The 16,397-nt window shown below is 45.0% G+C and overlaps 1 protein-coding gene across 1 annotated transcript in view; it reads left to right on the forward strand.

Annotated features, from left to right (window-relative positions):
• Nucleotides 1-16,397, forward strand: part of USP34 (ubiquitin specific peptidase 34) — a 1,418,841-nt gene that overhangs the window by 501,560 nt on the left and 900,884 nt on the right. The window contains 2 exon segments of the mRNA XM_030196176.1: nt 12,312-12,466; nt 13,412-13,525. Of these exon segments, the coding sequence (XP_030052036.1) occupies nt 12,312-12,466; nt 13,412-13,525 (269 nt within the window).

The raw sequence follows: 16,397 nt of genomic DNA on the forward strand, positions 1-16,397 counted from the left end.
TTGCCTTTTAAAGGCAAGCTGCTCTTTGGGGACGAGCTGGACAAGATCGTGACGGAGCTCGGCACGTCTAAGGGCAAGAGGTTGCCAGAGGTCAGGACTCGGGCCGGCAGTGCCCGTCCTGGTTCCTCTAATGGCCGATTCCAGGAAGCCCGTTGGTATCGCCCGGGCAAGTCGGCCTCCTCTGCCTCCGCTTCCTTCAAAGGAACTTCTCCCCCAAGCAGCATTCCTTTCGTAGGGACCGCCGTCCCGGAGGTTCGTCCTCTGGCCCGCCCCCAGGGTCGCGTACCCAATGACGGGGACCTGGTCCATGGCCCAGTGCAGATAGGAGGAAGGTTGTCCTCGTTTCTGGGCGAGTGGACCAGGGTAACTTCAGACGCTTGGGTTCTGGAAGTCATCAGAGACGGCTAAAAGCTAGAGTTCTGCCGACCCCTAAGAAACGGGTTTGTAAACTCTCCTTGCAAGTCTCAGGTCAAAGCAGCTGCTGTGCAGCAGACTTTGAGCAACCTGATCTGCCTGGGTGCGGTGGTCCCGGTGCCAGTAGATCAGCTTGGCAAGGGGCACTACTCCATTTACTTTGTGATGCCAAAGAAAGAAGGATCTGCTCGGCCTATTATCGACCTCAAGGAAGTCAATCAGGCCTTGAAAGTTCGGCACTTCCGGATGGAGACCCTCCGCTCCGTAATAGCTGCGGTGAAAAAGGGAGAATTCCTGGCCTCCCTGGACATCAAGGAAGCTTACCTACATATTCCCATCTGGCCTCCTTATCAGCACTTTCTGCGTTTTGCAGTGCTGGGCCGACACTTCCAGTTCAGAGCCCACCCGTTCGGGTTGGCTACTGCTCCGCGGACCTTCTCCAAAGTAATGGTGGTCATTGCGGCCTTCCTCCGCAAGGAGGGAGTGCAAGTCCATCCCTATCTGGACGACTGGCTGTTCCGAGCCCCTTCCTATGCGGAGTGCGGGAGAGCTACAGACAGGGTCATTGCTCTTCTGAGCTCCCTGGGATGGATCATCAACTGGGTGAAAAGCCAGCTGTGCCCGACTCAGTCCCTGGAGTATCTGGGAGTTCGATTCGACACCCAAGTGGGCAGAGTGTTCCTGCCGGACAACCGGAGTGTCTAGCTTTAGACCCAGGTTGACCAGTTCCTAGCCTCCTCTACTCTTCGGGCTTGGGACTATGTGCAGCTGTTGGGCTCCATGACGGCCACGATGGAGGTAGTGCCCTGGGCCAGGGCTCATATGAGACCACTACAGCACTCTCTTTTGCGGCGGTGGACTCCAGTCTCGGAGGATTACGCCGTACGCCTTCCTTTGGATCCAGCGGTGCGAAGGGTGCTGAGCTGGTGGCTGAGGCCAGGCAAGCTGTCCGAAGGAATGCCCCTTACGACCCCGGAGTGGGTTGTCGTCACGACGGACGCCTGCTTGACGGACTGGGGAGCCCACTTCCTGGGACGGACAGCGCAGGGTCTCTGGTCTCCTGCAGAGACGAAATGGTCCATCAACCTCCTGGAACTCCGAGCCATTCGGTTGGCGCTTCTAGAGTTTCTCCCGGTACTGGTGCTGAGGCCTGTACGGGTCCTGTCGGACAATGCCATGGCTGTGGCCTATGTCAGTTGCCAGGGAGGTACCAGGAGTGCCCCTCTAGCCAAGGAGGCCATGAAGCTATGCCTGTGGGTGGAAGCGAATCTGGAACAGCTGTCGGCGGCCCACATTGCGGGAGTCATGAATGTCAAGGCGGACTTTCTCAGTCGCCATACCTTGGATCCCGGAGAGTGGCAACTGTCTGCTCGGGCGTTCTGGGACATCACGAAATGCTGGAGCCGACCGAGCCTGGATCTGATGGCGTCCTCGGCCAATTGCCAAGTGCCGCGTTTTTTCAGCAGAGGATGGGACCTTCGATCTCTGGGATTCGATGCTCTTCTCCAGCAGTGGCCGGCACAGGAGCTTCTCTACGTGTTCCTGCCCTGGCCCATGATGGGCAGGGTGCTAGGCCGGGTGGCAAAGCATTCGGGCCGGGTGATCCTGGTGGGTCTGGATTGGCCCAGACGTCCCTGGTATGCTGACTTAGTCAGACTCTCGGTGGACGGCCCTCTGCGGCTGCCAGCGGAGCGGGGCCTCTTACATCAGGGTCCCGTGGTGATGGAGGATCCCTCCCCCTTTGGTCTTACGGCCTGGCTCTTGAGCGGAAGCGGCTGAAGAAGAAGGGCTTCTCAGACAAGGTCATCGCCACTATGCTAAGAGCGAGGAAGCGCTCTACTTCCACCTCTTACGCCAGGGTTTGCGTCGTGGTGCGAGGCAGGCTGTATATCGCCCTTCACTGCTACAATATCTTCAGTGTTGGCGTTCCTGCAAGAGGGGCTGGAGAAAGGCCTGTCGCTCAGTTCGCTGAAAGTCCAGGTGGCGGCTCTAGCTTGCTTCAGGGGTCATCTGAAGGGGGCTTCCCTGGCTTCACAGCCGGATGTGGTACGCTTTCTCAAAGGAGTTAATCACCTGCGCCCCCCTCTGCACTCGATAGTGCCTACGTGGAATCTCAGTCTGGTGCTACGGACCTTGCAGAAGCCACCCTTCGAGCCCTTGCCAAGGGCATCGCTGAAGGACCTGACGTTGAAAGCAGTCTTCCTGGTGGCTATCAGATCAGCCAGAAGAGTTTCCGAGCTCCAGGCGCTCTCGTGTAGAGAACCGTTCCTGCAATTCACTGAGGCAGGAGTATCGATTCGCCCAGTTCCTTCCTTCCTGCCCAAGACTGTTTCTCGATTCCATGTGAATCAGCAGCTTTACCTACCCTTCTTTCGTAGGGAGGACTACCCAGAGGAGTACCCTGCGCTCAAATACCTGGATGTTAGACGGGTCATCATCAGATACTTGGAAGTGACCAATGATTTCTGGAAGTCGGATCATCTGTTCGTGCTGTTCGCAGACCCTCGTAAGGGTCTGCAGGCATCTAAGCCTACGGTGGCACGTTGGGTCAAGGAGACGATCGCGTCAGCTTATGTGGCGGCAGGGAAGATTCCGCCTATTCAGCTGAAGGCACACTCTACTAGAGCACAAGCAGCCTCGATGGCGGAGTCCAGATCTGTCTCCTTGGAAGAGATTTGCAGAGCGGCTACTTGGTCGTCGGCTCATACCTTCTCACGACATTACCGCTTGGATGTGGCTGCTCGGGCCAAGGCCCAGTTTGGGGCTTCAGTGTTGCGTTCAGGGATTTCCGTGTCCCGCCCTGGGTGAGTACTGCTTTGGTACATCCCACCAGTCTATGGATTGATCGGCTTGATGATAGGGAAGGTAAAATTATGTATCATACCTGATAATTTTCTTTCCCTTAATCATAGCCGATCAATCCATAGCCCCTCCCAGATATCTGTATTGTTTGTGTTCTGGTTATATTTCAGGTTCAAGTTCAGTCTTCATTTCCTGTTCACGAGGACTTCGTGCTGAAGTTCTTCCAGTTGAACTCTCTTCGAGTTGAGACGATTTTGTGTTACAGTGAGCTGCTGCTTCCTCTCCCCCCGTTTCGGTGGTGGCTGGATTGATAACCAAATTATGCCGGCGTTCCCTCCCGCTTCGCGCGTCTGTAGGGTAGCTTTGTATCCCTCCCGCTTCGGCAGTGTTAGGTTAAGCCAGCTCCTCCCGCGGTTGCGGTAGCAGGATAAGCCAGTTCCCCCCGCGTCGGCGGGTGTGGTTTCCCCCCCACCGCCCCAGCGGTGGTGCGCTGGAATATTTCCCCTCCCCCGCTTCGGCGGTGGTGAGCTGGGCAGAGTGTCCCTTTGAGGGTGTAATTCTCTAAGTGCTGAGTCCTGCGGATGGAGCTTTGATATCGACATACTGGGGAATTTCCGGCAGCACATAACCACATATAGGAAGGCAAAGGATTGCTCTCTATCTCCACCTGCTGGTAGATGGACACAACCCACCAGTCTATGGATTGATCGGCTATGATTAAGGGAAAGAAAATTATCAGGTATGATACATAATTTTACCTTGGTAAGTTATTTGTTGAGAAGTTGCTTTTAAACTTTGATAAGGTAGATTTAGAGTTAAATAGGTTATCTCGGTGTCTTTTTATTTTTAAGTTACTTTACTTATTTAGCAAAGGCAGTTTAAGGAATAGGGTTTTCTTTGTTCAGCATTTAAAGTCTCTATTACAGTTCAAAAGGCTAGCAGTTAAAAGACTATTCTTGAGTTTACCATAGCATCAGTGTAGAGCAGAGCTGATTTAGTTTGCAGCATAGCTTTTTTTCCATAGTATAAAAAAACTTTTCTCTATAGTTTTAAAGCTTGAACTTTCTGCTACAGCCTACAATATTGACAAATAGCATCTAGAAGGTACAGAAGGACCAAATTCAGGTTTCCTAAACACCCACCCCAACTCCCATCTACTCTTAGCACAGCTCTTTATTTATAGTCGGTTATTCTAATTAGTATAACAAGAGAAGAGTCCTCTTACAGAGTTTTAATTGCATTTCTTTCTAAGACACAACCAATCTTATGGCTCGTTTATAGTAGTCTAATATACTTACAACTTTAGCAAATGTTAAATTATTGAACTACTAAATAATACTAGGATGCAGACAGCAGTCTAGTAGTGACAGGGTGCCATCCAGTCTTTTGCATTGTGTCACATGTATGATTATCTCCCAGTTGGTGAGAGGTTATGTGTATGACCGATGCAAAGAGCTCCTAGCTCTCAGAGAACGAGTCCGTTCTCTTGAAGCTAGAGTAGCAGACTTGAAGGAGCTGAGGGAGACAGAGGGGTACATAGAGGAGACCTACAGGTATGTTGCAGAGAATTCCCACCTCTAGTCTGGCGGCAGCCCCTGTGCTGCCTTGGGGGAGGGAGGTCTAAAAGGAAAGCATCGACCTGGTGAAGTAGGAAGTAATCCTGTAGCCAGGACCTGCCCACCAGGGGATGCACTTCCCTCTCGCACTGAGGATATGTCTCCAAGAACTTCTACCCAGGTGGGAAGGGTTAGGACAACTGTTGTAGTTGGTGATACCATCATTAGGCATGTAGATAGCTGGGTGGCTGGTGGATGTGAGGATCACCTGGTTTCTTGCCTGCTACTTGGTGTGAAATTGGAGGACCTCACACTTCACGTAGATAGGATTTTAGATAGTGCTGGGGAGGTGTTGGCTATCTTGGTACATGTGGGTACCAATGATATAGGAAAATGTGGGAGGGAGGTTCTGGAAGCCAAATTTAGGCTCTTAGGTAGAAAGCTGAAGGCCAAATCCTCCAGGGTAGCATTTTGAGAAATGCTCCCCATTCCACGCGCAGGACCCAAGAGGCAAGCAGAGCTCTGAAATCTCAATGCGTGGTCGAGATGATGGTGCAGGGATGAGGGATTTAGATTTGTTATGAACTGAGCAACATTCTGGGAAAGAGAGAGCCTGTTCTGAAAGGATGTACCCCACCTTAACTGGGATGGAACCAGGCTGCTAGCATCAGCCTTTAAGAAGGAGATAGAGCAGCTTTTAAACTAAAATGGGGGGAAAGCTGACAGTTGCCCAGGAGCGCATGGGTCGATGTGGAGTATCCTTGAAGGATATTATTGAAACAGGACATTTAGGGAATCCCAATAGAGAGGTTTCAACAATGGTGAAAGAAATCCAGGTGTGTTTAAGGAGAGAGCAGGGTAAAGGATGCACATTATTCTTTTCAACTTCTAAGTAGCTTATAGAAGCAAACAAAAAACACAATTTGAAGAGCTTTTATACAAATGCTAGAAGCCTAAAAAAAAGATGGAAGAGTTACAGTGTATAGCATTAAATGATTAGGTAGATATAATAGGCATTTCAGAGACTTGGTGGAAAGAGGGCATTCAATAGGACACTGTGTTTAACAGAGTACAAATTATATCACAATGATAGAGGGGGTCAAATTGGAGGGGTGGTGGTGCTATATGTTAAAGAGGAAATTGAGTCAACAAAATAAACATTCTACATGAAACAGATACAGCTTGGAATCATTATCGATAGAAATTCCATGTGTGAATGGATGGAGTATTGTAGGGTTGTACTACCATCCGCCAGGATAGAGTGAACAGAAAGGTTAAAAAAATGTTTACAGAAATTAGGAAAGATGGCAGATTGGGTAACAGTATAATAATGGGTGATTTCGATTACCCCAGTATTGACTGGATAAATGTGACATCAGGGAGTTCCAGGGAGATACAATTCTTAGATGTAGGAAATGACTGCTTTTTGGAGCAACTGGTCCTTTGTGGAGTTCAGAGGCATCGTATGAGAGGTAACGGTGTTGGGTCTGCTGGGAAACAGCGATCATAACATGATCAAGTTTGAGCTACTATTTGAAATGAAGCCACAAAGGAAATCTACTGTAGCACCATTTTTCTGAAAGGGTGACTATGATAAAATGAGGAAAATGGTTAAAAAGAAGCTAAAAGGATTGGCTGCAATGGTTAGGACATAAATCAGGCATGTATTTGTTTAAAAATTACTTTCTTTAAGCCCAGGCTAGATGCATTCCACATATTTACAAAGGTTTAAAGAAGAAGACATCCATCATGGTTAAAAGGTGATATGAAAAAGGCTATTAGAGCTAAAAGAACGTCCTTTAAAGAATGGGAAAAGGACCCAAATGAAGAAAATAGGAAGCAGCAGTAGCAAGTTAGATGTAAAGCACTGTTAAGGAAAGATAAGAGAATATGAAGAGAAACTTGCTGCAGAGGCAAAAACTCACAGCAACAACTTTTTCTGGTGGGACCGTTAAATCATGAAGGAGCAAAAGGGGCACTCGCAGGACAAGGCGTTAGTGGAGAAACTGAATGAGTTCTTTGCTTTCCATAAACCTAGAGGATGTAATGGGGCAATTTGAGAAACTGAAGAGTAACAAATTTTCTGGACCAGATGGTATTCATTCCAGAGTACTGATAGAATTGAAAAATGAACTGGCGGAACTATTGTTAGTAATATGTAGTTTATCTTAAAATCGAGTGTGATACCGGAAGATTGGAGGGTAGCCCATGTAATGCTGATATTTAAAAAAAAGGTTCCAGAGGGGATCCGGGAATTATAGACCTTTGAGCCTGATCGGTGCCGGGCAAAATTACAGAGAATATTCAAAGCATGGATTAATGAGACAAACAGGCTTATTTTTGAAAGAGAAAGATGCCCATATTCGACCCAAATCGGGAGATGGGCGCCTTCTCTCCTGGGCGCCCAAATCGGTATAATCAAAGCCGATTTTGGGTGCCTCCAACTGCAGTCTGTCGCGGGAACGGACAAAGTTGACGGGGGCATGTCGGAGGCATGGTGAAGGTGGGACTGGGGTGTGTTTATCGCCGAGGAGAGATGGGCGCGCTCGGCCGATAATGGAAAAAGAAAGGGCGCCAGAAGCCAGAATTTGGGTCACTTTTTCTGGACCCTTTTTTTTCATGAACAAGTCCCCAAAAAGTGTCCCAAACTGCCCAGATGACCACCAGAGGGAATCCGGGGATGACCTCCCCTGACTCCCCCAGTGATCACTAATCCCCTCCCACCAAAAAAAAAAAAAAAAGGACTTAAAAATTTTTTTTCCACCCTGTATGCCAGCCTCAAATGTCATACCCAGCTCCATCACAACAGTATGCAGGTCCCTGGAGCAGTTGTTAGTGGGTGCAGTGGACTTCAGGCAGGTGGACCCAGGCCCATCCTCCCTACCTGTTACACTTGTGCTGGTAAATGGGAGCCCTCCAAACCGCCCCCAAAACCCACTGTATCCACATCTAGGTGCCCCCCTTCAACTATAAGTGCTATGGTAATGGTGTAGAGTTGTGGGGAGTGGGTTTTGGGAGGGATTTGGGGGGCTCATCACCCAAGGTAAGGGAGCTATGGACTTGGGAGGTATTTTTTTTTTTTACTTTTACATGTGCCCCCTAGGTTGCCCGGTTGGTGTCCTGGCATGTGAGGGGGACCAGTGCACTACGAGTCCTGGCCCCTTCCACAACCGCCTTGGATTTGTTCGATTTTGAGCTGGGCGCCTTCGGTTTCCATTATCGCTGAAAACCGATACCGCCCAGCTGAAATCTGCCCAAATCCGATGCATTTGCCCGGCACCAACCGTATTATCGAAACAAAAGATGGACACCCATCTTTTTTGAAAATACGGTCTGGCCCGCCCCTTCGCGGACCCATCCACGGAGATAGATGCCCATGGAGATGGGCGTTCGCGTTTGATTATGCCCCTCAAAGCCAACATGGATTTAGTGAAAGGAAATCTTGCCTCACCAATCTGTTACATTTCTTTGAAGGGGTGAACAAACGTGGATAAAGGTGAGCCGGTGGATATTGTGTATCTGGATTTTCCAAAGGTGTTTGACAAAGTACCTCATGAAAGGCTCCAGAAGAAATTGGAGAGTCATGGGGATAGGAGGTAATGTTCTACTGTGAATTAAAAACTGGTTAAAGGATAGAAAACAGAGAGTAGGGTTAAATGGTCAGTATTCTCAATGGTGAAGGGTAGATTGTGGGGTTCCTTTGGGGTCTGTGCTGGGACTGCTGCTTTTTAACATGTTTAAAGTGAAGGAGTAGCCTAGTGGTTAGTGCAGTGGACTTTGATCGTGTGGAACTGAGTTCGATTCCCACTGCAGCTCCTTGTGACTCTGGGCAAGTCACTTAACCCTCCATTGCCCCTGGTACAAAATACCGTTTTCATCTTCACCAGCTCCCGCGGGAGGGCATTTCACATATCTACCACCGTTTCCGTAAAAAAATACTTCCTGACATTACTCCTGAGTCTGCCCCCTTTCAACCTCATTTCATGTAGGTTGGAGTCACATCAGGTGTATTGCAAGCAATAGTACAATTGCAGCCTTGGAGCTGTGAGATTGGAGGTTCTCATTTAAATTCAAAGCTTGTGTATACGATTGGTCATTAGACAGTTAAAATTTAATACCAAGAAGTGCAGAGTGATGCTTTTGGGGTGCAGAAACCCAAAATAGAGATACCAGATAGGAGGGAGAGATTAGTAATCTCAATTTAGGAGAGAGACCTTGGTATGTTGGTGATGGAGGATATGAAGGTGAAGAAACAATGTGACAAGGCAACGGTCATGGCCAGAAGGATGCTAGGATACATAGAGAGGGGTATAACCAGCAGAAGAAAGGAGGTGTTGATGCCCATCTACAAGTCGTTGGTGGGGCCCCACTTGGAGTATTGCGTTCAGTTTTGGAGGCCGTATCTTGAGAAAGATGAAAAAAGACTGGAAGCGATGTAAAGAAAGCTACAAAATGGTATGGGATTTGCGTTGCACACCATAAGAGGAGAGATTGCCGACCTGAACATGTATAACTTGGAGGAAAGGAGAAACAGGGGTGACATGATACTGACGTTCAAATATTGAAAGGTATTAATTAGCAAACAAACCTTTCCAGAGCTAGTGGTAGAGCTAGTGAACTACTAAGGGGGCCTGTCAACATGTGAATCAGCAGGGGTGGTCTAATTAGGTGCCCCTGTGATCTGATATATATTTGCCAGACATCTAGGAATTTGAAAACAAGATTGATGGAGTATTGTTCATGTCTGAAACATCTGAAACGAGAGACCCCCTTAGTGGTTCACTGTGAAGCTAAGCATTATCAGTTTGACATGTTACAGTGTATAGTGATTGAGCAATTACAGGATTCCCAGAAGAGAGGCGACTGGAATCGTGTACTCAGATAACTTGAACAGAAGTGGATTTTTTTCTTTAACTCAGTAGAATCGGACGGGCTTAATGTCCAGGTTAAGTGGTCTGCATTTTTTGATAGTAAACCCGCATGTGATGTTTGAGTGACGTCAGGTTTTTCACAGTGTGGATTGGACATTCGGATGGGAATAGAGGGAGGAGTTTTATGCATTTAATTGGCCGAATCAGCGGTTTTCTGTCAGTCACCTGCTTAGGTTTTCAACTCAGCAGAACGGACACAGGAGTAGAACCCCTGATGCAGCTTTTTGTGAAACGGGGACTCCTTGTTGGATTATTTGGATGAATCAACCAGATGGTGAAGTGGCAGCGAAGCGCTGGATGAATAGGAGATGCGAGACTGACCTTCAGATCTTCAGATAAGTGCTATATGGCTGTCTCACCTGAGTTGTATATTTACATTGAAATGAACAGAGTGTTGAATTGAATTGACTATCTATATTCTGTGTTCTGTACATGTACACATGTTTGTTACTCAGACTCTTCAGTAAACGCTTCAGCATAAGAATTTGTGGAGTTTTTTTTTTTTTTTGAGCCGTATGATGGTTTACCGGGCCCATGCCTTATAGCTGGAGTATTCAGGCTGGTTGGGTGGTATCACTGAGGCTTTTTTTTCTCCACTTTCTAATAGCTGGGTGATATCTGTGGGTTGGAGTCACATCAGGTGTATTGTAAGCAGTAGTACAATTGCAGCCTTGGAGCTGTGAGATTGGAGTTTCTCATTAAATTTTACAGTGCATTTTATCTAACAAAATAGGTGCCAGTACTCAAATGCTAGGCCACCCTTCAGGGATGGGGTGATCACTGAAGGACCCACCCCACAATAGCCAGGGTCCCTGCAACCAGTCACAGAATCTATGACAAGGAAGAATTGGTGTATAGAGCCTGAGCTCGTTCATTAAAACTTGCAATCCATGGGTCAATTTTAGCAGACAATGAAAAAGGTGCCGGTACTCAGTACTCCCATGTACCCTCTAAAAAAAAAGCCCTGAAATTTTAACTGCCAGACCCTTGACCATTCTTCTAACTTTTGAAGATTCCTTCTCATCGTTTGTACTCCCTCTAGGGTATCCACTCTATTGGCTATCTTCGTGTCATCTGCAAAAAGGAAAACCTTTCCTTCCAACCCTTCAGCAATATCTCTCACATATATATTAAACAAAATAGGCCCCAGCACCGACCCCTGAGGAACCCCCACTGCTTACCATCCTTTCCTCCGAGCAGATTCCATTTACCACCACCCTCTGCCACCTGTTGGTCATCCAGTTTTCTATACAGTTCACCACTTTCGGTCCTAAGTTCAACCCTTTCAGATTATTATTATTATTATTAACATTTGTATAGCGCTACCAGACACACGCAGCGCTGAACACCTGACATAGAGAGACAGTCCATGCTCAATAGAGCTTACAATCGAAAAATAATACAGACAGACAAGACAAGACAATTAAGGGCGAGGGAATTCACTAGTCTTCTGTGGGGGACTGTATCAAAGACTTTGCTGAAATCCAAGTAGATTACATCTAGCGCACGGCCTTCATCCATTTATTTTGTCACCCAGTCAAAGAAGTTAATGCTAGAGTTATTAATATGAGCTGCTGTGTTACTGCATGTTAATGCCATCAATATGCGTTATTAGATATTAGATATCATTTAAAATGGGACCTTGGTAAAATAATGTACATTCATGGCATTAGTGTGCACGAATATGGTAGCACATAATTAGTAACTTGGCCCATAAGAATTTGTAGAGTTCATATTTTATTTTTGTTGTTCTTCTAAAATGAAAGCAGTGGATCTTTGGTTTATAAACAGGGTTGTATAGTTGTGTAGGTTAAGTAGTGTCTACTTTCAGGAACAGATGAATAAATGTATGGCTTGGCAGCAGAAAGCTGAATTCTTTTCTATGTGGGAAATGGCTTGTTTTGCTTGAATTTATATTTCTTAGCAGTATAAACACCAGCTTGATGGCTGTCTTTGTGGCCAAGTGGCTCTGAGAGGACATCTTGAAGAAGGCAATCTTTGAGCCAGCAGGAGTCACAAATAAATAATGCAGACTTTGGAATGCAGACTGTGGAGAGAGGAATTAAAAATGTACATTATGATGTGGGGGAGAGGGTGGTGGAATTGAATCAAGCTGTAATGTTGGACTCCTGTAACTTATGTGCTGACTGACTCAGGTTGGCTGACCAAGCCTTGCAAAAAGCAAAAGAATACAGAAATATATTGACCTAGGGAGGCCAATGTTGTGAATTATTTATTTATTACATTTGTATCCCACATTTTCCCACCTATTTATTATATTATATTCAAGCAGATTGTTGACTTCTTTTAAAATTTATGGTGGTAATATCAAACCTGTAATAGTATTTGCCTACCTAGTATGGAATTCTTGTGATGACAAAATAAACAGTGCCTAAGGTTTCCTTAGACACTTATTTGGTCATCATTAAGTTTTACTCTGGATTTCTGTTGTGTTTTTCTGTCAGCCAAAACTCACTCTACGTGTACTAAATTGAAAAACTTTTTAGTCTGCATTTTAACTGTAAGTGAATTTTGTATTTCACATTATGTAATGGGAATATCTGTTTACTAAAAATGGCAAAAATACAGTGTTGAATTCTGTCTGTAGGGCTCAGTTTAGAGCAAGTGGATGCTTTATGGCACTGTTTAGTAGAAGATTCTGAGTGCTATGATGATGCACTACACTGGTTCCTAAATCAAGTTCGGAGTAAAGATCAGCATGCAATGGGAATGGAAACCTATAAACATCTTTTCTTAGAAAAGGTAAGTATGTGATATTTTATTGCTGGGCTTACTTTTAAATTACAACGTAGGAATCATTTTTAACTTCTTGATGAAGATCTTCAACCTACGTAATTCAAAAGTTGAAATGAACTGAAAATAGTAAACTTTTATTTTATCCTTCTGGTACATAAAGAATCCCCAGAACTCTTAGATTAATTTATTGTCTACTGCATTTGTATCTCCATTGTTTTTATTGTGATTGGTGCTATTTTGAAAAAAAAGGAGGATATTCACTTTTGCTTTAATATACTTGACTGATATAGATGTCATTTATGAGTTACATGATTTTTTAATTGCTATCTTAGGTAAAATGATATTTTTCCCCGAAATCATTAAAAAGAAAAAATTGGTTAATCTATTAAATGCAGGGAATTCAGTTCTTTGGGCTTGGCGTCTTCTGCTTTTTTCGGATTTCACCTCAGTGAGAGGCAGCCTGCATTGGGGCTGCTTTGCCATGAAATATCTTTCAGAGCTACTTGTCCCACTTACCCTTTTTAGTCTTAACTCCTGTCTAGCTCAGCCGTTGTGGTAACAGTACTCTGCCAGAGGCTTTGGAATGTAACTTTAATGTCTTGCATAGGAATCACTGCTGTTGAACCTTTGGGTTAGCCCTGGATCTCATTTATGGACTAATTTGAAACGGCATAAACAAAGAGAAATAAGTGGCATTTGCTGACAATTAAGACTGTGAACCAGAAGCTCTATATGCGAGGTCCTGCATGTTTGCATCTCAAGAAAGTCTACTTTCCAAATACTTTCCATATTTTGTGAATAATATGCAGTATAGCATTTAATTATTTTTGTGTGTTCATGTATTTTTTGTGAACAGTGAAATTGATAGGATATGTTACCAACCACATACATCACATGAATTTCAAAGATATTTTAATTTTTATATGTAAGGACTATTGTTTTGTTTTTAAGATGCCACAACTAAAACCTGAAACTATCAGCATGACTGGTCTGAACCTGTTTCAGCATCTGTGCAACTTGGCTCGACTAGCTACTAGTTCCTATGATGGTGGATCAAGTTCTGAGGTAAGTATATACATCTTATATTTCTTAACCTTAACCACCCTGAATAAGTTCACCATCTGTGAAGTACTACAGTGGCACGGAGCATTTATTCTCTGTGGCACACTGTACCAGTTGTAAGTCGACTATGGTTCTTATTTCCCTTTTTCTGAGAATAATTTATTGATTGTTAGTGGGGTGGGGCTCACAGTCTTCTATTTTATACCAGTTACAGGAAGCAGGGAAGAGAGAGAGAAGAGAAAGCTGGAGCTCCAGTGTAAGAGCTGCCGGCCAAGCAGAAAAAGCACGGTGTGCTCCTGCAATTATTTTTGTAAGTTGTTTGAGGAAAAAGGACTTTGTTAAAGTTGAGATTGAGGACATTTTAGCTCAGCTGTGTGTGTGCATAGGCTGGTGTGAAATGAAAGGGTATTTGAGGCTGGTTAACAGTGACCTCAAATCACTCTTACTGCTGTTGCCTAGGATTCAAATTTATTTTGTTCATTTGATCTTTTTCCCCACAGTATGAGACAGTTTCCTGAGGTGATAGGACAGTGTGCTGCTGTTGAGTGCCACTCCTAATGAAGCTATTTATTTTCTTTCCATATGGTTTCCTTTCTTAAAGAACCAGTAATTTCAACAGTATCTATTTGCAGAATAAACCAGCACCAACATTCTTGCATCAAATTCCTGACTGTTACGTGTTCCCTGGTTTCCTTTGTTGCCTCAAAGACCAGAAGAAGAGTTTTATTTATTTTGATTTTTTTTTCAGTGATGATGTAAGGTGTCCCTCATTGCACACTCCTATTGTGAAAAGTTTATATAAAGTCTCATTGTGGCAGTGTTGCCGTACCTGAGTAGTAGCTATGTATATGGTGTCAATTAATTCTATATTAGTGAAACATTATCAAGGCCATTTTAGAAGCATCTAGAAGTGTAAATAGCAATGCTTACACATACAGATAGCATACACTGTCATACCGGGGTACAAATTATACGTATAGTGATAGGGTGGATCGAATTGGTGGGAGGGTTAGCATTGTATATTAACAAGAGCCTTGAATCAAATAGATTGAAAATCTGCAGGAACAAAACACTACTTGGAATCACTGGTATTGAAATTCCATGAGTAAAGGGGAAAAGGATAATGATAGGAGTGTACTACCGTCCGCCTGGCCAGGATGAAAAGACGGATGCAGAAATGTTAAAGGAAATTAGGGACGCAAACAAACTGGGCAACACAATAATAATGGGTGATTTCAATTACCCTGATATTGACTGGGTGAATGTAACATCGGGACATGCTAGGGATGTAAAATTCCTTGATGAAATCAAGGACAGCTTTTATGGAGCAGCTGGTACAGAAACCGACAAGAGGAGGAAAAATTCTAGACCTAGTCCTTAGTGGAGCGCATGATATGGTGCGGGAGGTAATGGTGCTGGGGCCGCTTGATAAAAGTGATCATAATATGATCGGATTTGATATTAGCTTTGAAGTAAGTATACATAGGAAATCAAATACATTAGCGTTTAACTTTAAAAAAGGAGACTATGATAAAATGAGAAGAACGGTGAAAAGAAAACTTAGAGGAGCGACTGCGAGGGTCAAAAATTTACAACAGGCATGGATGCTGTTCAAAAACACCATCCTGGAAGCCCAGGCCAAATATATTCCGCGTATTAAAAAAGGAGGACGGAAGACCAAACGACAGCCGGCGTGGTTAAATAGTGAGGTGAAGGAAGCTATTAGAGCTAAAAGAAAATCCTTCTGAAAATGGAAGAAGGAACCGACTGAAAATAATAAGAAACAGCATAAGGAATGTCAAGTCAACTGCAAAGCGCTGATAAGGAAAGCTAAGAGGGACAGTGTTAAATGTTTTGTACATTTTTGGGATCTTGCCGGGTATTTGTGACCTGGATTGGCCACCGTTGGAAACAGGATGCTGGGCTCGATGGACCTTTGGTCTTTCCCAGTATGGCAATATTTATATACTTATGTCCAAATAATTTTAGAAAGCAGGTATTTGCATATGGACATCCTTGGGACACAGATTTATAAGGGGTGTAGTGGTGGTGAGGAGGCGGGTGTAGTTAAAACAGACACATACCTCCTGTTTTATAACAAGAATACATGTCTATAAGAGAACACTTTCCTTTTGACTTTTGCACTTGCTGCAAGGCACTGACAAATGCTAGCTGCTTATTCAGATCTGAGTTGAAATAATGGGGGAGATGCAAAACATCACCACATTGACCCCCCTCTCCCTTGGCAAACCAAAATTGAACCTAAACCACAGTGGCATGAAAGCATCCCTCAACCCCTTCCCACATTAGCTTCCCTTTCCCACTCCCCCCGAATCCTCAGTTCTGGTTATTTCCAGAGCTTTTCGTGGTATCCAGTGGGGGAAACTGGAGCGATCTGAAATCCTCAGACATCCTTATTTGGCATCTTGATCCCTAACAGTAGTACCATCAGACAATCACCAGGGAGTCCAAGGCTACATTTTTAAACCGAGTGCCAATGGGGCAGGAGCATCCAGAGATCTTGCCTGCTCCTCTCCCCGACCCCCCCCCCCCCCCCAATCTGTTGGCGGTTTCTCTGAGGACAAGCAGGCCTATCTATTCTCACATTTGGGTGATGCTGACCTGCATCGTCTGGTCTGGGACTTATAATTAGCATAAATAGAGATTTGTGGATCAGAAGACATGCTCCACCGCGCATGTGAGAGTGCCTTTCTGCCCGCCACAAGAGCACGGTCTCCTCAGTTCTTTTTCTACCGCGGTGAGGAGAGGTGTGTTTTCTGTTATTGTCTCCTCACTTTGCTCGGTCCAAAGAGCTTTTTTGTACCTGTTGGCAATTTTTTGTCCTTTTTTGTGTTCCCGTTTGTGGAACCCCCTT

Source organism: Microcaecilia unicolor, chromosome 3, assembly GCF_901765095.1.
Source record: "Microcaecilia unicolor chromosome 3, aMicUni1.1, whole genome shotgun sequence".
NCBI classification, from domain to species: domain Eukaryota; kingdom Metazoa; phylum Chordata; class Amphibia; order Gymnophiona; family Siphonopidae; genus Microcaecilia; species Microcaecilia unicolor.